This window comes from Plecotus auritus (genome assembly GCF_963455305.1).
Source record: "Plecotus auritus genome assembly, chromosome: 1".
Taxonomy (NCBI): domain Eukaryota; kingdom Metazoa; phylum Chordata; class Mammalia; order Chiroptera; family Vespertilionidae; genus Plecotus; species Plecotus auritus.
Window position 1 is genome coordinate 45,873,127 of NC_137770.1, and position 27,925 is coordinate 45,901,051.

General features: G+C 37.2%; 1 protein-coding gene across 4 annotated transcripts in view; it reads left to right on the forward strand.

The window, feature by feature from the left end:
* MAP4K5 (mitogen-activated protein kinase kinase kinase kinase 5) overlaps window positions 1-27,925 on the forward strand; it is a 107,396-nt gene that overhangs the window by 74,863 nt on the left and 4,608 nt on the right. For 2 of the 4 annotated variants that reach the window (XM_080671622.1, XM_080671621.1), the window contains exons 19-31: window positions 86-183; window positions 354-395; window positions 1,214-1,298; window positions 4,594-4,673; window positions 4,990-5,050; window positions 10,516-10,630; window positions 11,312-11,370; window positions 14,801-14,904; window positions 15,387-15,564; window positions 19,681-19,749; window positions 22,903-22,995; window positions 23,361-23,398; window positions 25,998-26,068. In XM_080671622.1, the coding sequence (XP_080527748.1) occupies window positions 86-183; window positions 354-395; window positions 1,214-1,298; window positions 4,594-4,673; window positions 4,990-5,050; window positions 10,516-10,630; window positions 11,312-11,370; window positions 14,801-14,904; window positions 15,387-15,564; window positions 19,681-19,749; window positions 22,903-22,995; window positions 23,361-23,398; window positions 25,998-26,068 (1,093 nt within the window). The remainder of the gene's footprint in view (window positions 1-85; window positions 184-353; window positions 396-1,213; window positions 1,299-4,593; window positions 4,674-4,989; window positions 5,051-10,515; window positions 10,631-11,311; window positions 11,371-14,800; window positions 14,905-15,386; window positions 15,565-19,680; window positions 19,750-22,902; window positions 22,996-23,360; window positions 23,399-25,997; window positions 26,069-27,925) is intronic. The other 2 variants (XM_080671620.1, XM_080671619.1) reach the window with 1 other exon arrangement.

The following is a 27,925-nucleotide window of genomic DNA, read 5'->3' on the forward strand; positions in this document are numbered from 1 at the left end:
AAGTAGTGGGGGGAAGGGAAAGTTGTTTTTTAAGGAAAGTACTTATTTGCATGGTTCTTCACCTTTTAACCATGATTCTCTTTAGGAAATGGTGATGGTATTTCAAAACTGATTAGCGAAAATACAGAAGGATCAGCACAAGCACCACAGCTCCCACGAAAAAAGGACAAGCGAGAGTTCCCTGTAGGTATAACAGGCACTTGGTTATTAGTTGTAACTAATGCTGTATTTATCATATAAGGGCATAGTCTATTAAATTGAAGAATTTAAACTAAATTTCAAAATTTATAAAGTTTTTTTTAAGGCTTAAGAGGTCTTACAGTATTAATAATTTTTTTTTTTTTGAACCACAGAAACCGGTCATCAATGGCCTCCCACCCACCCCAAAAGTGCTGGTAAGGAATATTTTTATATGAATTACTTACCAATTTTTATCTCCTTAGAAGCAGCAGCAGATTGTTTATTGAGCCATTGAATGGAAAGGTTTATAAAATACAAAGACATTAAATGTATTTGGGTATACCATATACCCTAATTTGAGTGAGTTGGATAGAATTTGGAGTTTCACTTTTTATAAATATGGGCAGTTGGGTTCTCAGATTAGCCTACAAAGGCCAATCTAATTTTAATGTGATGATATTAATGGTACTGTGTCCTCTTCATTATATGGGTTAAATATTTTTCTACATATGAAACCATTTTCACATTGAACTATGCACAATGAAAAAAAACAGGGACACTTTTGTTAATGCTTATTCTTGGGTCTTTCAGTAGAACCTACCATATGAATAGGATGCTTTATAAATTGTACTTTTTTATTTAGTAAAAGTCTAACATATAGTATAAATATTAGTCTATTAAAGAGTTATAGCACAATGATTACTCAGTAAAATCATCCATTGTTTCACATTATTAAATGTTAGTCCTAAAAATAAGCAGTGACTTAAAATTCCTAGGATATCATTAACATGAGTAGATGTTTTGATAAATTTGATATTTTTGCCCTAAAGTATGGATTACACAGGAAAGATTATGAGACCCTATTGGTAGAAGGGGTTAAATAACATAGAAATATGAATTTTGTTTTGTAATGAAGCTATAAGTGTATGTAAATAAGAGTCAGTTTAACATTTCATAATAATCTTAGCCATTTTCTAAGAATATACAAAATTATTTAATCAAATAAGTCAACATTTTTTTCTTTATAAATAAGATGGGAGCATGTTTTTCCAAAGTTTTTGATGGCTGCCCTTTGAAAATTAATTGTGCAACATCCTGGATACATCCTGATACAAAAGGTAAAATTTCTGAACTTTTATATACATCTCCAATAAAATACTTGTATGGGACGGGATCTTTATGATCAGTGAACTGAGGTTGTTACTTTAAAATATGACTTAGAGCCTAGGTGGTTTAGCTCAGTGGATAGAGCAGTGGACTAGAAGGGTCCCCGGTTCGATTTTGGTCAAGGACATGAACCTTGGTTGTAGGCTCTATCCCGGCCCTGGTTGGGGTGCGTGCGGGAGGCAACCAATCAATGTGTCTCTCTCTCACATCGATGTTTCTCTCTGTGTGTCTCTTCACCTCCCTTCCACTCTTTCTAAAGATCAATGGAAAAATATCCTCAGGTAAAGATTAACAACAACAAAAAAATATGACTTAGATATTAAATAGTGTAGGTACCTGCAACACTTAAGTAGGTTAATAGAGTTTTTACTTAAAACATTAGAATGGTGTTTGGAGATCATGGTTTGATTCCCGATCAGGGCACATGCCCGAGTTGTGGGCTCAATCCCCAGTGTGGGGTGTGCAGGAGGCAGCCAATCAATGATTTCTTTCATCATTGATGTTTTTATCTCTCTCTCCCTATCCCTTCCTCTCTGAAATCAATATATATAAAGTATACAGGAAATGTTCCTGATTAAAGGAGACCAAAGAGACATCACAACTGATTACTATCGTACTTTGGGATTTTCTTTTATGTAAAAAGACAGTGCTTGGACAGTTGATAATCTCAATAATATTTCACTGTAAATGTCCTGATTTTGATCATTGTACTGTGATTATATAAGAAGTTGTTCTTTTTCTTTAAGAAATGTACACTGAAATACTTAGGAGCAAAAGGGCATTAGGCTTGTAACTTATCTGAAGAAAAAAAAAAGTTCAGCAAAAAATGTGTTTATGGAAAGAGAAAGAAGGATAAAGCCAAAGTACTAAATGTTAACAGATGTGGGATCTTGTGTGAAGGACATTCAGGAATTCTTTGTACTATTACAACTTTTCTGCAAGTGTGAAATAATGGCAAATATATTTTATTTTTAAAAATTTAGACTACATTTTTAAAGTGAGAAAGCATAATACACAGAGGCAAAAATTTGGAATCAAACAGATCTGGGTTTGAATTCCTGCTTTGTCATTACTGTGTGACTTGGGAAAGATACTTTGGTTCTCAGTATGATCATTTATAACAGAAAATTGTTACTATAACTCACCTTGTTGCAAGGAAGCAGAGCCTGCCTGGGTGTCTGGTAATTAGCAAACAGAAATTAGGTAGTAGAGGGTGTTCAGGAAATGTTTGTTTCCATTTCAACACTGTAATAAGACAGTTCATATCATATAATTATCTGCTTTAAATGTCATTATTTCAAAGTATAACAAGAAAATATTTTTAGCAGGAAATTTATTTTTTGTGTATGTGTTTATAAATTTACATTTTGATATAATTTCAAACTTACAGAAAAATTAGAAAAATAGTGCAAGAAACTCAGAATTATTGATTGTATCTATTTTGCCCCATTTGTTTTACTATACTCTATATGTGCGTTTTTTTCTGAATCACTTGAGAATGAGTTGAAAACATCATGCTCTCTTCTGAAATTTCCCCTATATTTCTTAGGAACAAGAATCATCTCTTATATAACCACAATACAATTATAAAGATCAGGAAATTTATCAGTGGTATAATACTATTTTTTAATCCACAATGCATATTTAAATTGTATTAATTACCCCAATAATATCTTTTATCATTTCTGCCCTTTCTCCTCCTCCAACCCCCCAGTTCAAAATTCAAGGTCACATGTGACAGTTAGCTACCATGTCTCTTTAGTCTATGTTAGTCTGGAACAGTTTATCAACCTTTCCATCTCACTCTTGATCTTGACATTTTTGAGGCTACTTAGTTTGTAGAATGTCCCTTAATTTGGGTGAATCTTCATGTTTAGATCAGGTTATGCATTTTTGGCAGGAATATCACAGAAGTGTTATTGTGCTCATCTCAGTGCATCATATCAGCTTGTCCAAATACTAGTGACATTAACATTGACCAGTTGTTTCAGGCAATGTTCACTAGCTAGATTCTCTACTGTCGAGTTACTGTTTTTTTCCTTTCTAATAAATAAGTACTTATATGTGATCTATATATATAAAAGCCCAGCGACTGTTATGGTGGAACGACCAGAACTACTGGTCGCTATGATGCGCACTGACCACCAGGGGGCAGATGCTCGACACAAGAGCCACCCCCTGGTGGTCAGTGTGCTCCCACAAGGGGAGTGCTGCTCAGCCAGAAGCTGGGCTCATGGTTGGTGAGCACAGCAACGATGGCGGGAGCCTCTCCCACCTCCGAGGCAGAGCTAAGGAGCAGCGAGCCCGGCTTCTCAGGAATTGGCTTTAAGCTGGCAGGGGGACATCCCCTGGGTCCCGGACTGCGAGAGGGCACAGGCTGGGCTGAGGGACACTCCCCCCCCCCAGTGCACGAATTTCATGCACCGGGCCTCTAGTTGATAATAAGTGTAGAGATACATTAAAACTATATAAATATCCTCTTGTTTATCAGACTTTTCACCAACTAGTTTTAGCATCCATTGGCGACAATCCATTGATATCTATTGACACAGCAATTTTCCCTTCTTTTCCCATTCATTCAAGTATTTTTACCAATTTGAATGTATGAATTCTTTTTTTTATTCAGTGAGGTATGATCTATCACTTTTAATATTTATTGTAGCCCTTAAATTGTCAGAATTTTTGAGCAATGGGAGCTCCTGTGTTCTTTTGTGATATGTCCTCATCATTTTCTGAGCACTTCCTTACTTTCTGAAGCAGCAAGATTTCTAAACTAATCTTATACTTTCCTTGCCCAGGATTAGAATCCTTGTTTTTAAAGTTGAAAATAATATTTAGAAACCACAGTTTGTATACTGGGTATGCTCATGATTTCTGGTGTGTCATAATTTATAATTTCTATTTAATTTGTAGTTTCCTTGTTCAAAGAGTATTTGAGATGTCCGATAAAAAATATATAGCTTAATAATAAAAAAAAGCTTAAGATATGAAAATTATTATGTTGAAAAAAGGATGTATAGATAAAGCCAGAGTGAGTTAGTAATAGAGCATATATCTGCTTTTAAAAATAAGAAAAGAATTGGAGAAAGTTAAAGAAGGTGGCATGGATTTTTAAAAATAATTTTTCTTTGGATGGGTGGGTAGCTGTCTGACTCTTAGTACCATTAAAAAAAATAGAGCCATTATTTTAATGAGTGATTTCAGAAACTGATAGTAAATTCTGATCGTTTATCTCAACTATTTTAGATCAGTACATTATTTTTGGAACTGAAGACGGTATTTACACATTGAATCTCAATGAGCTACATGAGGCAACGATGGAACAGGTAATTCAGGAGTTTTAACTCAAGAAGAGTTGAGTAAATTGAGCAAAAGAAATATCTTAATTTCAAATCAATTTATATGGGCCTCAGTTTTAATTTTTATGATTTAAATATTTAAAGAAGTGAAATTTTATATATATAGAGAGAGAGAGAGAAAGAGAGAGAGAGAAAACTTTTTTCTGTAAGGTTTTGGTAATTTACTGAAATGTAGAAAATAGTTATTTTTATACTATTTCAGACTGTTGGAATTTGGAGGTTAAGAGGTAAGAAGATGAAAATTGGAGAGTTTTAACTATCTACTCTTTTTATTTTTTTATAGTTATTTCCAAGGAAATGTACTTGGCTCTATGTCATCAATAATACTTTAATGTCATTATCGGGTATGTATATGATGAACATAATGTAAAAAATAAATCATAGACAAGCAGAGAAATATAATTTTAATATGCATTATTTTAAAATGTTGTTATTCTGTGTATAATCTAGTATAGTAACTTTAAGACCTGCAAATGTCTTTTTACCAACTTAGAATGGGAAACTTTGAGAAGGGACCCTATCTTCCATTAAGGTAGCACTTCCCAAATCTGCCTAGGATCTCAGCATCAGAGGAATATCACAGTGATTGTCAGCTGAGGCCATGCCCTTCCACTCATCCACCTCCACTGTGACTATTATTCCTGCCTTCTGTTGAAAATTAATAGTTGAAGGAAAAGAATCAGAGGATCTAGCTGCTTTCTTCTCTGTTATCTTGAGCAAGTCTCTCTCAGGCTTAGTTTTCGTAATTGTAAATGAGAATGATGGTAATGATGGTAACAATAACAGCCTCAGAGGTTGCTGTGAGGATTGGATGAGATAATATCCAGAGTGCTTGGTAAACTGTGAAGGCTTCAACAGATGTTTCCTGGTAGAATTCATGTTATTCTAGGCCACATATTAATTACCTTGGACCAGTGCTTTAAAGTCTTATAAACAAGTGGGTTCCAGAGCAACCTATTCTAATTTTGTTTTTGTGTTTTTCTTTTTTTTTGGTTGTTGTTGGGGACAGGTTCATGGGTGGCATTTTAGGCTTTTTTTTTTTTTTCATTCTTACCTACAAAAACCTATATTCTTTTACATTTAGATTTAATTGGCTACCTAGAGATTTGCTGCTTGCTTTTATTTTGATAGATACAAGATAATTATTTCTCTCTATTCCTTAATTTAATCCTAATACTATTAACTATTAAAATAGCACTCACCCCTTTCTCTGCTTTGAATAATTAAATAATTTTAGTATTTAAAAATTTTTTAAATTCTTTTTGTTTGATACTCTCTTGTGCTGTATCAGTGGATCAGGTGAGGGTTATATCCCTGCTCTAGTTACTGTACTGTCAGATTTATCAGCATTAAGTGTACCTTCGAGCTACTTTTGCTTTAAAGCATCAGTGCTGATATACATTCTTACTTTTTGATAGGTAGATCATTATGAACTATGGCCTAATTTAAGAAACGTTATTTTCATAATTTTAAGTGTGCATGTGTAACTTAAATTCTTCCACTAACCATCACCTAATTAGAAATTCTTAAGGAGTTTATATATGTAAGCTAATGACAGTATTTACGAAGAGCTTATTATTTGATTGTGCATAAATGGCTTCTAAGAAGATGGGGTCCTCAGAAGAGTATTTAATCTCTTTGATTTAAATTACGTTTCCCCAAAATTTTATACACTTTTGTTTAAACAAAATAATTAATTGATGATGATGATGATGATGAAAATAAACTTAAACACAATTGTTTCAGTTAATTTACAATTTTGAATTATCCTATCTAATAAAAGGGTAATATGCAAATTAACCATCACTCCTTCACAAATATGGCGGTGCCCATAGCCACAAGATGGCGGCGCCCAGTCTCCTCAGCCCCGCCGGAGTCCCCCCAGTCCTGGGGGGGCGGCTGCTGAGAGTGGGCAGCGTGAGCAGCCTGGTGGAATGCTTGCTTCATCGCCGTGGCGACAAGGCAAGCATTCCGCCCCTGCTGCGGAGGGCCACTGGGCAGCGTGTGTGCAGAGCCGCCGGGGTGGGACGCTTGCGTCATCACCACGGCAATGAGGCAAGCATCCCGCCCCAGCTGCGGAGAGCCTCTGGGCAGCAGGCGCGGAGTGGCCAGGCCCCACAGAGAGCAGAGAACCACGGTGGGTAGGCCTAAGCTGTCAGGGCTCCCAGATTGGAGAGGGCTCCCCTGAGGGCTCCTCACTTTCCTCTAACACTTCTTTTATATCTACTCATGCCTGTCTTTGGAAATAAGTTTAAAAACCACACAGATACATCTTATATATTTATAAAATGACTAAGGAAAATAGGGAAAAGTTATCCTATAAATTAGTTCTTTTCATGCTCTAGTTGAAATGATCCATAAAACGGAATGAATAGGAGAAAATATTGTTCTGCTTAAGGGTCTGCATTTATGTGGATGTGCACACATACATGTACTTGTGTGTTTAGCTGCCTAGCTAGTTACATAGTATACACTGAGTGGCCAGATTATTATGATCTCTGAACGCATAATAATCTGGCTGCTCAGTGTATATCCTATATAATAAAAGGCTAATATGCAAATTGTCCCCTCGACCAGGAGTTTGACCAGCAGTCAGGCCAGCCAACCGCCCATGTCCTCTCCCCCTGGCCAGGCTGGCCGGACCCCACCCATGCACAAATTCATGCACCAGGCCTCTAATATATATATATTACACACACACACACACACACACACACACACACACACACACACACATACACACACATACTAGAGGCCTGGTGCACAAAATTCATGCACGGGAAGGGGGGGGCACGCAGGGGCTGCACCAGGTCCCCTTTGCAGTCCTAAAGGCTCGTCTGGCACCGGGACCTTTTGGGGGATGTCCGACTGCTGGTTTAGGCCTGATCTGCAGGGGCAGGACATCCCTCTTGCAATCCAGAACCACTGGCTCCTAACTGCTTGCCTGCCTGCCTGATAGCCCCTAACTGCCTCCACCTGCCTGCCTCATTGCCCCTAACCACTCACCTGCCTGCCTGATTGCCCCTAATTCGCCTGCCTGCCTCTTCGCCCCTAACCGCTCCCTGGGGGGAGGGGGGGAGGGGGGCGGGGCCAGCCAGGGCAAGTGGCCATGGTCGTTCTGGTTTCTGGTCATTCTCGTCGTTCCACCATTTCAGTCGCTGGGCTTTTATTATATAGGATATACACACACACACACACACACATACTAGTGATCCGGTGCACGAAATTCGTGCACATTAAAGGGATTAATTAGAGGAAATGATTTAATATTGCTATTTGCTCTTTCTCTATAATAGAAGTGTCAGAGATGAAAGAAAATTAGTAAAATGTATATGAAAACCTTCCTCCTGTCAGAGTCTGGGGCTCACCATGGGACCCAGAGTCAAGTCCTCGCCCACCCACATGCACCTCAAAATCACGTGAGACCCAGACCCGGCCACCCCCCCCCCCCTCCGCCCCATTGTGCTAGATCCAGACCCGGCCAATCCCACCCTTGTCAAGCCATGCCAGGCAAGGGGCGTAGCCTCAGGTCCCCTGGTCCGGCGCCAGGACAGGGGGTGTGGCCTGAGGTCCCCCAGCCCAGACCGTGGCCGGGGGCATGCCTTTAGGTCCTCCATCAAGCCCCGCCAGGTGGGGGACATGGCCTAAGATCCCCTGTCAAGCCCCGCCAGGCGGGGGGGTGCAGCCTCAGGTCCCCAGGCCCAGCACTGGGAGGGGGGCGCAGCCTCAGGTCCCCCGTCAAGCCCCACTGAGCTTGGCCTGAGTTCCCCCGACCCAGCACTGAGGGTGCACCTTGAGGTCCCCTGTCAAGCCCCACTGGGTGGGAGGCATGGCCTGAGGTCCCCTGTCAAGCCCAGCCAGGCAGCAGGGTGCAGCCTCAGATCCCCTGGCCCAGTGCTGGCGCGGGGGGCACGTCCTGAGGTCCCCCATCAAGCCCCGCTGGGCGGGGGGTGTGGTCTGAGGTCCCCCAGCCTGGTGCCGGGGTGGGGGGCATGGCCTTAGGTCCCCTGTCAAGCCCCACCTGGTGGAGGGTGTGGCCTTAGGTCCCCTGGCCTGGCACTGGGGCAGGGGGAGCAGCTTGAGGTCCCCTAGCCCAGCACCAGGACAGGAAGCGCACCTTGAGGTCCCCTGTCAAGCCCCACCCGGGGAGGGGGGGGCACGCAGCCTGAGGTCCCCTGTCAAGTCCTGCTGGGTGGGGGAAGGCGTAGCCTCAGGTCCCTGCTGATTGCTTGTTAAGGCTCCTTATGGGAACTTGGCCTCAGCTGTGGGTGCTTATGGGAACTTGGCCTCAGCCATCTTTGTGACGGAGTGATGTCAATTAGCATATTCCCTCTTTATTAGATAGGATATCCATCCTGTGTGTGTGTGTGTGTGTGTGTGTGTGTGTGTGTGTGTGTGTGTATGTGTATATATATATGTATATATATATCCTATATAATAAAAGGATATATACATATATATCCCATATAATAAAATCCTATATAATAAAAGGATAAACACACACACACACTGAGTGGCCAGATTATTATGCGTTCAGAGATCATAATAATCTGGCCACTCAGTGTATAGGGGTAATGGAGAAAAGAAGGGTTGTGCAATGTTGGGCAGAATGTTTGCATTCTAAAAAACTATAGAGAATTTTGTTGAGGATGAGACTGGCGCACACTCTCTCCACACATACAGGGTGGGGCAAAAGTAGGTTTGTAGTTGTTAGTATGAGGAATATAATAATAAATAATAATTAGTAGTAATAAGAAACTGCTTTACATACTACTGTAAACCTTTTGCCTCACCTTGTGTATGTATATGTGTGTGTGTATATATAAAGTTTTCTAATGTTAAAATGATACTGTTTTATGTTCTTATAATACCACTAGAGGCCCAGTGCATAAATTCGTGCATGGGTGGGGTCTAGCTGGCCTGCCCTGATGGGGGCCAATTGGGACTGGTTGGGGGGAGGGGCCACGGGCTGATGGGAGGAGTTGATCAGGGGCGGGGTCAACCAGGGGGAGGGACCACTAGAGGTTGGCCAGCCGCCCACCCCCAATCAAGCCAGTTGGCCAGCCGCAGTGGGCATCATAGTGACCAGTTGTTCCGGCGTTTCGGTCACTGTCTTTTTATATAGATAGATACCATGTATAACAAGGAATGAGATGTTTACCATATGCCTCCATGCTTAAGGCAGCTATGGTTTTGATTATATGGAAATAATGCTATTATTTCCTATTATTTTTATATAGTAATCACTGTTATCCTTGTTTAATGGCATATAATATTAGTTTGCTTTACTTGTCTTAGTATTTCAATCTGTTATAAAGATGTCATTCACAGTCAGTTTTAATCCAAGGTATTTTTTGATAAATTATTAATAAATAGCTCTATCCCAGAAAATAACGTAACATAGTTCTATAGAATTTTCCATGTTATACTAAAATAATCACATGCACATCATTGTAACTCAATCCATTGTACATTGTTCAGCAATGTTCTTTCTATACTGACTTCATTAAGGTTTATGTATATTCTACCCAGGTCACCTACTAGTCAGAATATTCCTAATTTGTGTATTAAGAAACACAATTGTCTACTTTCTTAAAACTAACTTTACCTATTATCTTTCAAAATAGTATTAACTGGGTTTTTTGTTTGTTTGTTTGTTTGTATGTGTTTTTCTATATTGGTTGGCTTTTTGAACATTTCTGGACTCCTCATTTTAGAAGGTAATTATGTTTTTGGTTTTTTTTGCTTGAAAATTGTATTTTTTTTCTGTAAATGATTCTAATAAAAATAACATGTTTCTCTTTTATAGGAAAAAGCTTTCAGCTCTATTCGCATAATCTTATAGCTTTGTTTGAACAAGCCAAAAAACTAGGATTAGCTGCTCATATTCAAACTCACAGGTTTCCAGACCGCATACTACCAAGGTACAAAATATTTTTATTCTGGCAGAGAAATTGGTGTTTATTTTTAAAACAGCCATTATTCTTTGCCCACTGAAAAACTTTCTTTGTCTTGATTTTGAAAGATAGTTTACAATAAAGTACATGTCATCTAAAATTTGAAAGATCTGTGTTTCCATGAGAATTCCCCTATGGAAGTATTTTTAGTGCATCTTACTTTAAATTTTCAATCACAATTTACTTTTAATATTATTTTGTTTTGGTTTTAGGAATATAGCATAGTGGTTAGACAACCATGTATTTTATAAGGTGTTCCCCCTGATATTTTCACTACCCACCTGGCACCATATATAGCTATCCAATATCATTGAATATATTCCCTATGCTGTACTTTACATCCCCATGACTATTTTGTAACTACCAATTTGAACTTCTTAATCCCTTCACATCTTTTCCAAGTCTCCCATCCCCCAGTTCTTTTCTGGCAACCGCCAGTCTACTCTCTGTATCTATGAGTCTGTTTCTATAGAAGTTTTGTAATACAGATTCCCAGGCCCTGCCTCAGTCCTGTAAAATCATACTTTAGGGTCAGAGTCCAAGACAGTTTTATTTAAAGCTCCTTGACAATTCTGATGCAACTGATTCACAGACCACTGTTTGAAAGCCATTAAAATAGAGTACATTTATATTGTCTTATGTTTTCAGAAAGTTTGCTTTAACTACAAAGATTCCTGATACAAAAGGCTGCCACAAATGTTGCATAGGTGAGTAAATGCTATTTTTCAAACTGATGGTTAGAAATTTTAACATCTTTAAAATTATCTGGAGACTTATAATATCAAATAGGAAGGAAGATAGGCTTTATATTTGTTTTTATAAGGAATTAAGGGGCCAGTGAAGCACAAGAATGTATAGTGGGACATGGGATAAAAATGCTTGGAGATAGTAGTCCTAGTGCTTTCTCAGAGCATAGTGTGCCTAGAATTTTCTAACCTTAGTCCCTGAGGCTGTATCTCTGCTACTACCCTACTTTCATTTACTTAACACTTCTATTTAACAGTTATTGCTTAGTGTTTTATGAACATTATTATTGCTGGAGTTAAGCCAACCAAGAAGTCAGAGAAAACAGTCCATACATGAATACCCTCATTTCTATTCCAATTGCAAATTTGGGGGCTTCCTAAAATTACCTTCATATTCAAAAATTCTCTTGAAGGACTTAGTGAAAGTGGTTTAATACTCATGGTTATGGTTTATTACAGAGAAAGGATATGAATTAAAATTAGCCAAGGGAAGAAGTATATGGGACAGAGTCTAGGAAAAGTATTAAATGTAGAGCTTCTGTTGACCTCTCCCTAAGGAGTTATAGATAGCATTACTTTTCTGACAATGATGTGTGACAGCACACACAGAGCATTTCCAACCAGGGAAGCTTACTCGAACCTCAACACATAGGCATGATTGATTGCCCCCAAGGCTGATCTCAGTATCCAGCCTCTCTGGAGGTCAGTCAACTGATACTGCATGACCCAAAGCCCCTATCTTAACTCACATTGTTGTCTTTCTGGAATGACCAGTTCCCCCTTAGACTCTCCAGTGTTGCCAGCCCCCACTCTAAATCATATTGCAGTTAGACTATCCAATGACCCAAGCAAACTAAGAAAGTCCTATCAGTTATGACATTCCTAAAGCTTAGAGCAGTGGTTCTCAACCTTTCTAATGCCGTGACCCTTTAATACAGTTCCTCATGTTGTGGTGACCCCCAACCATAAAATTATTTTTGTTGCTACTTCATAACTGTAATTTTGCTACTGTTATGAATCGTAACGTAAATATCTGTGTTTTCCGATGGTCTTAGGCTCTACAGCAGCGGTTCTCAACCTGTGGGTCGCGACCCACAGGTTGAGAACCGCTAGCAGGGTCGCCTAAGACCATTGGAAAATGTATACAAACTTTAACAGCTGTTAGCTCTCTTAATTTTCACTCCTTTCACTTCAGGTTTAACTGATTTGAAATAATGGGTGAAGCCAGACTAAGCTTTGAACAAAGAATATTTATCACTAGAATTTTTCACAGGTTGAGAACCGCTAGCAGGGTCGCCTAAGACCATCGGAGAAAACAGATATTTATGTTACGATTCATAACAGTAGCAAAATTACAGTTACGAAGTAGCAACGAAAATAATTTTATGGTTGGGGGTCACCACAACATGAGGAACTGTATTAAAGGGGTATTAAAGGGTCGCAGCATTAGAAAGGTTGAGAACCACTGGCTTAGAGAGTACCTCCCAGGAGGGACAACAGAATGCAGACCTCTTTTGGGTAAGGTTAAATTCTGTACTGTATACGTATCTTACTTAACCCTAACACCACCCTGTGATACTTGTTATGTCACTAGTAAGTAACAGAACCTGGGACCAGACCCAGTCCATGACTTCAGATCCTGAGCTCTTAACTTTCTGTTTATTCTTTTTGTTTAATTAGTGGCCATACACATTGATCTTCATGCTACATGGTTCCAAGCATTCTATCTAGTTGAAAGCAAATTTCATGCGCATTTTTCTAGAGGAGAATCAGGTTCATATCTATTATCAGATCATGACTCAAGAAAGGTCTAGATGCTTACAACCTAAGATATAAACTCATAGGGTGTCCCCCAAAAATTGTATACACACTTTGAATGATTATAAAGTCAGTTTATTAATATACAGTTCATTTTCAAAACTTAAAAGAATCTACAGAAATGAATAATTTTTTTATCAATGCCTGTTTTCAAACTGATGACCATTCTGTCCAGGCACTGCTGATAACACAAAGCAATGGAATCACGAACATCAAGAATCATTTCGTTCAGTATTTGTGTGCCCTCAATTCGTCAGCTGTTGCTGGTTTTGTACCATGAACTTTATCTTTGATTTATCCCCATAAAAATTCTAGTGATAAATATTCTTTGTTCAAAGCTTAGTCTGGCTTCACCCATTATTTCAAATCAGTTAAACCTGAAGTGAAAATTAAGAGAGCTAACAGCTGTTAAAGTGTGTATACATTTTTTTTGTTGGGGGGGGAGGACACCCTATGACCCAAAAAATGTGTACATACTTTGAGTAATTATAAAGGCAGTGTTTGCCCTTCAACTGCATTTTCAAACTTTCAGTAGCATTTTAGGATGAATTTTCTTTATTCAAAGCTTAGTCTGGCTAAAAAGAAAGAAACATCAACTGAGATATCAGCTGTTAAAGTGTGTGTACATGTTTTTGGGACACCAGTACATTAAGATAGAGCTTATTGCAAATAACTACTTTTATAATCATTATTGATGAGAGTCAAATTGCAGAGAAGGAAAGACCAATAAGTTTTTGTAGACTTGAGTCAAGGAAGTTACATCTTTAGCAAGATGTAAAAGTTATTTCACCTTGTTTTAACTCAGCTGTAAACTATACCAAAAATGAAATCATAGATTTCAGTTGCCTCCTAGACCTTGTCTGGATTCTCTGTTTCGGTCAATTTACTTATGAAGCAGCTCTTTGAGGAGACATACGTAAAACTTCAGACAATAAAAATAAAAAGAAGAAGCTCTTCAGCTTTCATACTAGTTTAGGTGTTTTAGTGCTTAAAATACTGTTCTTGTAAAAAGTTCCTCTGCTTAACAATGCACTATATTAAAGATGTTTAGAAATAAATGTATATAATTTTAAAATAAAGAGGTAATGTCAGGGAGCAAGGGGGACGGTAAGGACACATATGTAATACCTTAATAAAGAAAAAAATAAAATAAAGAGGTAAGAAATTGAAAAGGAAAGGGTAGCACACCCCCCCCCCCGCAAAAAAAAAAAAAAATACATCTTTACTTTTTACTCATTCTTATCATCCTAGTGAACAGAAACAATAATTTTTCTGTATCAGCTAAATAATCACTTCAAATAGTTCTTCCATCCACGGAAGGCCACATTTTCTTGTTTTTTCCCCATGTATATTAGCATTGCCTTTATAAAGAAAGATGAGTTAGCTTTTAGGTGAGTCTAGCTTTTAGCTAAGCTAATGATTTTTTTAAATACCTTTTTTTTCATTTAAGTTTACATTCAATATTATTTTGTATTAGATTCAGGTATATAGCATAATGGTTAGACATAAACCAGTTATATTTTCATAGAAAGGTATCCAGTGTTTTAGGTATGTCTGTTTTGCTTCCTTCCAGTCAGAAACCCTTACACAGGACATAAATACCTCTGTGGAGCTTTACAGTCTGGAATTGTTTTACTTCAGTGGTATGAGCCAATGCAGAAATTCATGTTGATAAAGGTATATATTACTTTGTTTACATTTTTCTTCTTCAGAAAACACTAGTGTGCAACTGAACTTAAAATTTTAAGATTCCATTATTACTATGTAGAATGGGCATGTTTATGGTTATTTATAGATAGGTCTTTATTTGGGTTAGGAGTTTTTTGTTCTTAAGATTGCCTCTTTTTTTTTAGCAAAAGCAAAATTTTATTATAGAAAAGCTACCTCCTGCAAGGAGGGGATCCAAGTGAGTTGCCCTCCTCTTTAACTTACGTTAATAAACTTTTAGAAGCATCACAGCCATGAAGATGAATGTGGTCAATTCTCTAAAACATATTTTATAGATTTTTATGATCCTTATAGTGATTATTTTTAGAATTACATCGATCAAGAAAATTAAAGCCTTTCCATTGACTTTATTCAGCAGCAGTATTGTTTTTAAATTATACTTCTATTCAGAGATTGTTTCTAAATTATACTTCTTTTGTTTATTTTTGCAGCACTTTGATTTTCCTCTGCCAAGTCCTTTGAATGTTTTTGAAATGCTGGTAATACCAGAACAAGAATACCCTATGGTCTGTGTAGCTATTAGCAAAGGCACCGAATCAAATCAGGTAGTTCAGTTTGAGACAATCAATTTGAATTCTGCATCATCATGGTTTACAGAAATTGGTGCTGGTAAGTGTTTTTATCTTATGTTACAATATTGATGATTTTGCACATGAAAAAAACAGAATGATTTCAACCAATGTGGGTTCTGTCAAATAAACACTCAGATCATAGTGTCCCAAGTAAGCCTAGAGAATCATGTACATACAGTTTATGATCTCTACCTGCCTGAGGTAATTTGATACAAATTATTTACCAAGGAAAATGTTAGTGATTTAAGTTTTCTAAGATACAGGGGTGGGGAGCAGTGGGGGTTACCATTATGAGTGTGTGAAACACAGAGTTTGTTCTTGTATTATTATGTATTAACTTGTATTTTTTCATACAAACAACTGCGGACCTACTTTTGCCCACTCCTGTACTCTTTCACATTTTACCAGCTTCTCAGGCATAGAGGTTTACTTTTTTTTTTTCCTATCAGTTTTCCCCTCAACACAGCTTAGAATCATTGAGTTCTGGTGCTTTCCATGTGTGGCATCCAAGCTTTATCATTTAAAGATACAGGGACATATCTCTTGCACTCTCTGAGAATGATTCATTAGCTTAGGATTTTATCCAACGTGTCTCAATGGAAGTTCAGAAAAAGTTGGGAAGTTTATATTCAAACTTTAAAATTGGAACAAATCAATCAACTTATTTTTAAAATCTACATAGTAAGTGAAATGAAGGGGTCTTCATTTTTCTCATTTGTTGTTTGTTGTGCTAGCAGCTAGTGTATTATTTGATCATTTGTAACCGCAGGTTTATGAAGACATTTTTATACAAGAAGTCAGGCAAGCTTTAGCTATAGTTATTTCATTACTGACTCATCTTGTGAAGAAGTCCATTATAACTACCCAAAGTTTGATGTTTCTTACTAAATATCTTTAGCTTTTGATTATTTGTAGGCTAAATTATAGGAATTCTTTATACAAGTCAGCAATTGAAGCTAATGTGGAACCACTAATGTCACTTTCATAACAAGAATCAGTATGAACTAGTGGTATATCCTGGTAAATATTTAACAACAGGCTCTTAGGGTGCAGAGAAGCCTGATTATTAGCAGTTGCCTATTTCTGTGGCATAGTTACTCTGCCCATGGCCAATTTCAAACTACCAACCTGATGTCATCTGGCTCACAAAATTCCTGAAAATTTAACAACCCAGTATAAACCAGTTACACCATGCACTGAACTATGTCAGTCTCTTTATGGACCAACTCTGATTTCCAGTAGAATAAAATAGGAATGTATTCTGTACCCTCCCGCCTTCACTTGTAGCCCACATTTCTTTTTAATTTACTGTTTAATACTTTTGGTTGAGTTAGATGCATACCGTCCTAGCATAGCTAACAGGAAGATACAAATTACATTGTTTTAGTATCATGAAATACAAGCAGCCCAAAAAGCAATATGTTCCTATTATGTAGTTACTGCCAAAAAGAAGGATTATCTATAGATCAATTTATTTAAAAACCAAAGTATTTTTGGGTGACAGCCCCAACTTTTTTCTTTATTGGTTAGTATGTAATAGTATAGAGCAAGTCATTTCATAGTTATCAAATGTGTACGTGCAACTTTTTTTTATATGATATATTAGGTTGCATTGCTCAAGGTTAGACATTCAGAGTCCACTTACGAAATTTGGGGGAGGGAAGGTCTTGAGGTTTTTTTCTAAGATTTTTTTAAAATATATTTTATTGATTTTAGAGAGGAAGGGAGAAGGAAAGATAGAAACATCAGTGATGAGAGAGAATCATTGATTGGCTGCCTCCTGCACGCCCCCCACTGGGGGGATCAAGCCCACAACCCCAATGTGCTCCTGGCCAGAATCGAACCTGGGACCCTTTAGTCCGCAGACCGACGCTCTATCCATTGAGCCAAACCAGCTAGGGCTCTAAGATTTTTTATTGATTTTTACAAAGAGAGGGAGGGGAGGGGGGGAGAGAGAGAGAGAGAGAGAGAGAGAGAGAGAGAGAGAGAGAGAGAGAGGGAGAGAGAGAGAGAGAAAGAGAGAGAGAGAGAGAGAAAGAAACATCAATATGAAAGGAAAATATCAGTCGGCTGCCTCATGCATGCCCCTTACTGGGCATCAAGCCTGCAACCTGCGCATGTGCCCTAACTGAGAATCTATCCAGCAGCCTTTCAGTGCATGGGGCGACACCCGCCAACTGAGCCACACCAGCCAGGGCCCTTGTTTGTTTTTTAATGCCTGAACTGTTCTACCCACTTATAACACTTTGTAGACAAAAATTAATGCAGTACCAAAATTGCTTCCTGAGGAGAGCCAGGACTCTGAGGGTAATCATTCAGATTCCCCCTCAAGCTGTGGCTGTCCTTATTAGGCTTTTCCATTTTCACAAGTGATTGTTAACCCACCTCCCAGCTGCCTTGAGTGGGCAACAGCTGTAACTGTTAAAATGAACTATTCCAAGCATACTGTCAGCACCCCATAAATATTTGTTCAATTAATGCATGAACATAGATTTACTGAGAAAAACTATTTTTGGACTATTGCCCAAGTGACCAACAATTTATCAGTTCTGTCCACCAGAATGCTTCTCTGTGTATGAGCTTTGGAAGGTCCAAAACACCCAAAAATAATATATAAAACTTTGTATTTACATTTAGATGTGCAGTTTTTAAGGGAGAGGATCCATTGGCTTCCCAAAGAAATGCAGTTAAGAATGATTGCCCTGCCGAAATCGGTTTGGCTCAGTGGATAGAGCATCGGCCTGCGGACTGAAGGGTCCCGGGTTCGATTCCGGTTAAGGGCATGTACTTTGGTTGCGGGCATATCCCCAGTAGGGGGTGTGCAGGAGGCAGCTGATCGATGTTTCTCTCTCATCGATGTTTCTAGCTCTCTATCCCTCTCCCTTCCTCTCTGTAAAATATCAATAAAATATTAAAAAAAAAAAAAAAGAATGATTGCCCTAGCCCCGGGGTCAGCAAACTGTGGCTCGCGAGCCACATGCGGCTCTTTGGCCCCTTGAGTGTGGCTCTTCCACAAAATACCATGGCCTGGGCAAGTCTATTTTGAAGATGTGGCGTTAGAAGAAGTTTAAGTTTAAAAAAATTGGCTCTCAAAAGAAATTTCAATTGTTGTACTGTTGATATTTGGCTCTGTTGACTAATGAATTTGCCGACCACTGCGCCTAGCCCTAGCTGGTTTGGCACAGTGGATAGAGCATCGGCCTGCAGACTGAAGGGTCCCAGGTCTGAATCTGTTCAAGGCCACATGCCCAAGTTGCGAGCTCAATCCCCAGTAGGGGGTGTGCAATCAATGATTCTCTTTCATCATTAATGTTTCTATCTCTTCCTCTCTATGAAATCAATAAAAATATATTTTTTAAAAATATATATATTTTCTAAATAATCTAAAATATTTTCTTAGATTTAGCTAGACTACTCAAGCAATCAGAGTGCCTAAAATGAATTGTTTTATCAAAAATGCCATTACACACACAAACACACACACACACACACACACACACAAATGCCATCACATCTATCAGTATATATTAAAAGAAACAACCCTGCAAATATCAGCAAAGTGATGAAAATTGTTTCCTGCCAAGATATTATTGACAGAAAAGTTCATTATATTACTAAGTGTCCTCTTTAAAAAGGAACTTACACACACACACACACACCAGGAAATTTTTTCTCTGATTACAGTTTTATTTTAATTTTATTTTTCGTTTTTCTGAATTACTGGCTTGTTTTTATCTCAGGGATGCTGTGATTCACATAACTGATCTTGTTTCCATCTTCCCATTGGTTCCTGTAAAATGCAGAGCAAAATCTAATCATTGTATAGCATGCACCTTATTTACTTTTGTGTATTTTACCCTTTGCTTCATTTTATTTTTGTAACTCACCTTTTTAGAACTAGCTGAAGTGTTAATTAACTGTAATATTTAGCTTTTCTCAGCTCACTTAGCCTTACTTGGGACTTAATGCTTGTTCTCCTAAGTTGACCTATATACATATTTTGAAAAAATACCATATTATTACAAAATCCAATTTGTGTTAAATTTCAAAGATTAGTTTTAAATCACAGAAAAGGTCAGAATTTGTGTTCTTTTCTAAGCTCTAGTTTTTAAAGCTTGTTGTAGAACTAACATTATTTTTTTTTCCCTCCAAGGCAGCCAACAGTTAGATTCCATTCATGTAACACAGTTGGAGAGGGATACCGTTTTAGTGTGTTTAGATAGTAAGTACTATTTTAAAATTTATTGTGAATATTCTACTTGATATAACAAGTCTTTTCACTGAAGTGATTCTATTAAGCTATAATTGAAAATTTTTCACTTTTTTCATCTTAAGTGGCCTTATTTTATTGATGAAAATCTAAATTGGCTACAGATATCATAAATAGTAATTAATGCATCTGTTTGTCATTACTATTCTCTGGACTTTTTTCTTTGTTTGGCCTACTTGAAAACATTATATTATAACAGTTTGATATAACTTTGGGGTAAAAATCTATATAAAACTATTCTGTATAAAATTCTGTGTAAAACTATTTTGAGAGTTTTTTTTCCATACCTCAATTAATGAAAAAATAGAAGGTATGTAGTCATGTGCCACTTAATGGGAATACCCAGTTCTAAAAAATGCATTGTTAGGTGATTCTGTCATTATGGAAACATCTTAAGATTGCACTTACACAAACCTCGATGGTACAGCCTACTACACACCTAGATTATATATGATACATAGCCTATTGCTCCTAGGCTACAAACATGTACGGTGTGAACTGTACAGCACGAGAGTAAATCAAGCCCAAGAGAAAATGGTGCAATCAGGAGGCACTCTAAACATTAGATGTGTGTGGCAGCTGCCAACATAACACATCATGCTGTTTTATGGAAAACATTACTTTCTATAAGTAGAAAGCGTACACTAAAATAACAGTAAAAAGTGTAGAATAATAAATATATAAACTGTAACATAACCATTTATTATCTTTAGTATTATGTACTATACATAATTATATATGCTGTACTGTTATATGACTGACAGTGTAGTAGGTTTGTTTACACCTTCATCACCACAAACATGTGAGTAATGTGTTGCACTACAATGTTACAAGCCTGCATCTCTAGGAAATTGAAATTTTCAGCTCCATTATAATTTTATAGAACCACTGTCATATATGCAGTCTATTGTTGATCATATCATCATTATGCAGTGTATACCATGGTCATTTATAGTCGTATAACATGACTTTTGGAATCATGTCAGTGAGGTTGTAATGTCCCAGATAGATTTAACACCTTCATTGAGTTGGGTTCTTTTGATTTAGGAAGAGTTATCCTATATAATAAAAAGGTAATATGCAAATTGACTGTCACTCCAACACACAAGATGGCCGCCCTCATGTGGTCAAAGATGGCCGCCCCCATGTGGACACAAGATGGCCGCCACAAGATGGCTGGCAGGGGAGGGCAGTTGTGGGATATCAGGCCAGCAGGGGAGGGCAGTTGGGAGGGACCAGGCCTGCAAGGGAGGGCAGTTGTGGGCAATCAGGCCTGCAGGGGAGAACAATTGGGGGTGACGAGGCCTGCAGGGGAGGGTAGTGGGGGGGACCAGGCCTGCAGGGAAGGGCAATTAGGGGTGACCAGGCCAGCAGGGGAGGGCAGTTAGGGATGACCAGACCGACAGAGGAGGGCAGTTAGGGGTGACCAGGCCAGCAGGGGAGGGCAGTTAGGGGCAATCGGGCCAGCAGGGGAGCAGTTAGGCGTCGATCAGGCTGGCAGGGGAGTGGTTAGGGGGCAGTCAGGCAGGCAGGCAGGCAAGCGGTTGGGAGCCAGCAGTCCTGGATTGTGAGGGGGATGTCCAACTGCCCGTTTAAGCCCGATCCCACTAGGCAGACATCCCTCGAGGGGTCCCAGATTGGAGAGGGTGCAGGCTGGGCTGAGGGATACCCGCCCCCATGCACAAATTTTGTGCACTGGGCCTCTAGTTATTGATAGAAGAGTGTTGTAATGTAATCAGAGAAACTTTTAACAACAGGTATTACTTCAATTTTGCAAACAAACCCACCTTATTTTTATGCAATGAATCCTGCAAGGTGAAATTCAACCTAGATTTGGAACTATATTTAAAACGACAGTATTTGCTATGTTTGATCCATTTTAACATTTTTTAAATGACTAAATAGGGTTATTTTTTAAATTGTTGTACTACCGAATTTGCCTGTGTTTCTGTCCTAATTTCTATTCCTTGAAGGCTACCTAGTGGATTTACCTTATATAATCATAAAGGTAATCTAATATTAGAGATAAGTAACCCAAAATTCAAAAGTATCTCATTCACCCATCATTTTTAAGTACTTTTGATTCTTTTAATATTGATAAGATTGGAGTATTATTCAATTACATTTAAGTTAATTTGATAAATTATATTTTACCCAAAGAGCTGGAAAGATCTATATTGACTAAGCAAATAAACAGATAATCAGAATTTGATTTTAATAATGTTGAACCTTTAATGTTAAATCCTTAATACCTTCTGGAACATCCAAGGAAAATAAATTGTGCTTAGTCTCATTTTGTTGATTTATGTATTTATCAAAAAAAATTTTTAAGCCTTTGATTAACTAAGCCCTCCATTTCCCAGTTATTCAAAGTAAATGGAGAGTTGACTTTCTTGAGATTTTTTTTTTTAAGGAGCAATATAAGACTTCATAAATTAAGTATCAACTATGCAGTATGAATCGGTTTTTAGTAAACACCATTTGGAGATAGGCCTGAAATCACAAATTATGTTAGGTAGATAAGAAAGCAATACAGAGAAAGGTGTCTTCCAAGTCAGAGCTAAGATGGTTAAAGTGAAAAACAAATAAATGAAAGGGAAATAAAATTATGTATATCCCCATCCCAGAGTTTACTTATAAAGAAATTGTTACCCTCAAGAGTACTACTCATTGCCCCTTTGTTACAATAGTACTCAATACTATTGTATTGAATGACTACGGATATACTTACCATGTTTTGTAATCTGTAAGGGGGAAAAATCACTTCTTATTGCTAAATATATCGGCACCAAGGTAGCCACTTTTAAAGAAACATTGTACTTTTTTTTTAACATTGTACTTTTTAAAAAATGAGAATATAAGTGTTCAGTATATACCATCTAAAAAAGAAAAAAATAGCAACGGAATTGCCATTTACCAGAGGAGGTACTCTTATAGTTATATTATAAAACATATTAATGACAGTTTCTCACGGGGCATGTTTGAATCTAAATAGTTGAACGTCATTAAGAATATTGTTCTATACATGTAAAATCCATATATCAAGTTAAATTTATGTTAACAGATTTGGATTTCCAGTCTTGACTTATTTTTTCTTTTTTTAAGAATTTGTAAAAATTGTAAATCTACAAGGAAAACTAAAGTCAAGTAAGAAACTGGCCTCTGAGCTAACTTTTGATTTTTGCATTGAGTCTGTAGGTAAGTCTTTTTTTTTTTTTTTAATAATGCTATAAGAATACTTGGTTTTTCCTTCATTCTGTATCTGTGATTCTCTAGACCAGCACTGTGTCTTAGAAGTTTCTGTGATATGGAAGTGTTCTCTGTGCTCTTAAATATAGTAGTCATTAACCACACCTGTTAAGTACTTGAAACATGGCTAGTGCTACAGTTTTTGAATTTTAATTAATTTACATTTTAATGTAAATAGTCACATATGGCTAGTTGCTATTGTATTGGACAAAGCAGGTATGGACGATAATAAATCTTTTATTGTTGGTTCCTAAATATTTAAAACTTGAAATCATTTTTAAATTTCTGTTTATTGTTCCCTTTACTGCCTCAAGTGAATTATACTTCTCCCAATTCTTTCCAAATCATGAAGGTATTTGTGTGATATGATTAATGGTATTAGATATGCTATAATTCTTTGTGTCTGATTCTGCTTGGTGTGTGTTGATGGTTATTGCTTTTAGGTCTATTTCTATATAGATACTTTCCCACTTAGAAACTAATATGCCATTTTAATTTGTTTTATTATCAATGAGTGTTTTACTCTATAATACTCATTGGTTTTATGATAAAAATTTCTCATTGATTATATGTCAGTAAGTATTTCCCCTAGGGATGATAGAACTTTTGAAAAAAATAATGTGGCTGGAAACACTGAACTTTGTATGATATGATTCTACCATAAGTCAAAAATAGTTAAAACAAAGTTGGCAATTTTTATTTTGGCCTTGAAAAATATATGTATTTTGTAATTAAATGTATATATACTTTAAAAAATATATTTCTCATTATTTAGAAAGGTGTTTAAAAAAATATTTTAATGGCTTCCCAACTGGCGTTTTGCCCTGTGGAAAAGTATGATCATCCCTCTGTGTAAATATCTTACATAAATATAATTTGCTTATGATTGAAAAATCTTAATTTATTGAAGCAGAAAGCCTAAACTTTCTGTAGATGCCAGGACAAAAGGAATTTTGGAGCTCATTTCTTCCTTACTTCTTTTAGTCCTGGATGTTGCATGCCAGTTTCTAAGATTTGATACCTTCAGTAGAGATCCTGATGGAGATCTTTATAGTTCCTCTTCATTTTAACAAAGACACTGATACCTCAACTTTTTCATATGTGCCAAACTTTTTAGGGAACTTTAATTGTTACACAAAAATTTGTTCCTCATAAGCTACCATCTCTTCCCAGCAGTGAACCTTGGAATAATCACAAGGATCTTCCTGGGTAAAAAGAGTCCCTTTAAACCAGTGTAATGTAAATGTAAATATCTGTGTTTTCCGATGGTCTTAGGCGACCATACATTAAGACCATCGGAAAACACAAATATCTGTTTTCCGATGATCTTAATGTAATGTAAATATCTGTGTCGCGACCCACAGGTTGAGAACCGCTGCTGTAGAGCCTAAGATCATTGGAAAACACAGATATTTACATTACGATTTCATAACAGTAGCAAAATTACAGTTACGAAGTAGCAACGAAAATAATTTTATGGTTGGGGGTCACCACAACATGAGGAACTGTATTAAAGGGTCACGGCATTAGAAAGGTTGAGAACCACTGCTTTAAACCCTTTTAAAAATAAACTGGTAACTGGGTTTCATATTCATCACAGTTAGTGAAATGTGTGATTTTTTTTAGTAAAATAGTTTTATTTTTATTGAGTAAAATTATGTTTCCAAGACATTCTTACATTAACTTTTTATAGAGTCAGTATTCTAATAAAACATACAGTAAGTTTCTATCGCTTTCTCCCATCACCTTTACTAGTGTAGGGCATAAGTCTAACTTTCCAACAATCAAAAATGGGTTTTCTCCCTCTTTTGCTGCACCTTAATGACTCCAGCCCCCTGCCAGGAAGGACCCAAAGGCCCCACTGCATCCTCCAATTGGGGGCCTGCCACTCTGTTTCTGAACCACTAAACATTGCATAGGAGTGCCTCATTGGGCCCAGGCCTGTGGCTGGCACCACAGGGGACACAGAAATTGACAAAGCACAGCAAGAGTAGTAGGTTTCCCTTCAAGACCTTCAGGCCACCCCAGGGGAGCATGGGGGATGGGTGGGGCAGGAGGGTGTTGTGGCATGCCACATGATGGCCATCCTGTGGGGTCATGGTTGCTCCTGAATCCAAAGCTATCAGGAAGGCGGTCAGGCTTGGCTCAAATTTGTGAACCCACATGTGGGCAGTGGGGCCTGTAAGACTGGAGCAAAAGCCCAGGATGCACCAATGCCTGAGGAGGTGAGGCTGAGGCCGCAGCAGTGAGCGTTGTAACTGAGAGCGCCTCCAAATAAGAATTGGCACAAAGAGCATAAATATTCATTGTGTGGTTAAATTTTGGATTGTGAGACAGGTTTGTTAGTTTGTTAATTTTTAAGTAATTTTGTAATAGGGAAAATGTGAACATAAATAAAAGAAGCTTCCTTAACAGCTACTTCTAATTATATGACAGTATTTAAATAACGATGTTTTTTTATTCAAAAACCCAGTTATATGGTTTTATTATTTCATTCACCCAAGAAAAAAGATAGTATATAAAAGAAAAATTAATATGCTGATACCAACTTACGTTTCTTTGTAAGTTATACCAATGTCTGATCACTATGTTGTACAACTGAAACTAATAATATTGTATGTCAGCTGTAATTGAAAAATAAAAAATTTTTTAAAAAATAAGTTAGCCCATGTTTAAATGAATGCCTATTTTATATATTTATGTGTGTGTGTGTGTGTGTGTGTGTGTGTGTGTGTATTTTTAAAAAACTTGTATGACCCGACTCAATAAATTATTTGAGTTTAGACATGGCTTAGCCACAAATATGTTGGGAACTAATAGTCTAGACAGTGGAATTTTGCACCAAGCATTTGAATAGCCTTACATTATCGTTTATTAAAAACAGTAAAAGAAAATGTATAATGAACTACTTGTGCTGTATTTCAGTTTCACTTCCCTCTTATCTTTTTTAGTATGCCTTCAAGACAGTGTGTTGGCTTTCTGGAAACATGGAATGCAGGGGAAAAGCTTCAAATCAGATGAGGTAAGGTTTCTCAGATTACCTCCAGTGATTTCCATTGAAGATTTTTAATATTGAAGTGTTCATTTTATACATTTTCTTTCTAAACCTACATTACTATGTTTAGTGCCTTTATTGTTTTAAGAGAGAGAGGAAGGGAGAGGGAGAAAGAGAAACATCAAAGTGAGAGAGAAGTACCGATCAGCTGCCTCCTGCATACCCACTACTGGGGATCGAGCCTGCAACCCAGGCACGTGCCCTGACCGAAAATTGAACTGGCAGCCTTTTGGTGCATGGTACGATGTTCAACCAACTGAACCACACCAGCCAGGGCTATGTCTAGTGGTCTTAATGCTATGAACTGGCAGAGCAAAATTGCCAGTATTATTCTTCCAGTTCAGTTTTGTATTGTAAAATTCTCAGTGGTCACATTTCAGTCCTTTAATTTGTAATTTTTAAATATGGTTACTAACCTTGCAGTAGTTTTCTAAATTTAATAAGCCTTTTCCATAATCTAGAAGTGTATAGCTTCTTTTTTAATATTTTATTTAAAATCCTAAATTGATATGTATTAGATCCCAGGACTAAGGAAAATGTAAGAAAATTAACTCATTTAGAAAATAGTTATTGAGTACCAACTACATGCAAAACACTATTATTATAGCATTGTAAGGCATAGGGAAGTATAATTGTAAATAATTTCAAACTCTTCTAACGTCTGTGTTCTTGGCACTTGACAAATATTAGCTACTTAAGGCTTATAGTCCAGTGGGGTTAGGTACTATTCATATTCCCATTTTTACAGGCACAGAGGGGTTAAGTAACTTGTCTAGATTACATAGCCTGGATTTGAAGGATCTCCAAAAATCACTTTTAGCTGAGATAATCAGGATGCATTTCATGCAGGAGAAGGGGAACTTGGGCTTCCACCTTGAGAGATAAATCCTAATAGTTAAGAGAATATTAACAGAGATATTTCCCATTTGTGTGAGTACCTGTATAATTCTTGTATACCATGGTCTCACAAATACCAGTATGTGGGCTTATTTTAAAGCTTAATGTCTTTTTCTTGAATTGCCTGTAATTGAGTATTTTCACCACTTATATGAATGAGGAATTAGAATACTTCTAAGAGAAAATGACATAAATTCGCTATCTTTGAACATGTCAGTTTATCTAGTTACTGCCCATGTCACTAATGTCTCCAGATCCCTGCCTCTAATGAAGCCTACAGCCCTGCTTACTGCCATCAGATTAATTGTCCTCAGATGCTTATCTCATTGTACCACTCCTCAGTTAGCAATCTATGGAAGATACCTTTTGTTCACCACATCAAGTGCAAATTTTATTTTCCATTTTCAACTCATCTTGATTACCTCTTTCTGCTTATGTTCTCACATTTGAATTCGGGCCTTCCTGTAAAATTAATAAAGTAATATTCATCCATTCCAGTCCATGATGATTGGAACATTTTTTAACTTAATATATGAAAATTAGCTCCACCTAGTAAATCATCTAATTTGTTTTCTTATTTAAGTTTATTAATTCTATCTTCCTAGCTCTCTACAAATTCATTGATAACAGACTTTTTTTTATAGTTACTTTATATCCATACTGTTGTAGTTGGGTTCCTCCAAAAGTTGACCTTAACACATTGCGGACCAGTAGTTTTATTACTAGCTATATACCCAGTGGGCAGATAAGTTTCTATTGAAAGACTACAAAAAACGTTTTACATAAATGTTAAAGGCACGCTTTAATATTAAATACGCATTGCATTTTGAAGTTATTTACTACATGTTCTTAAAAGCTAATATCTTTTTGAAGTATGATACTTTGTAAAACACTGTGTAATATGAAGCGAGAATTCTTGTGATCTGT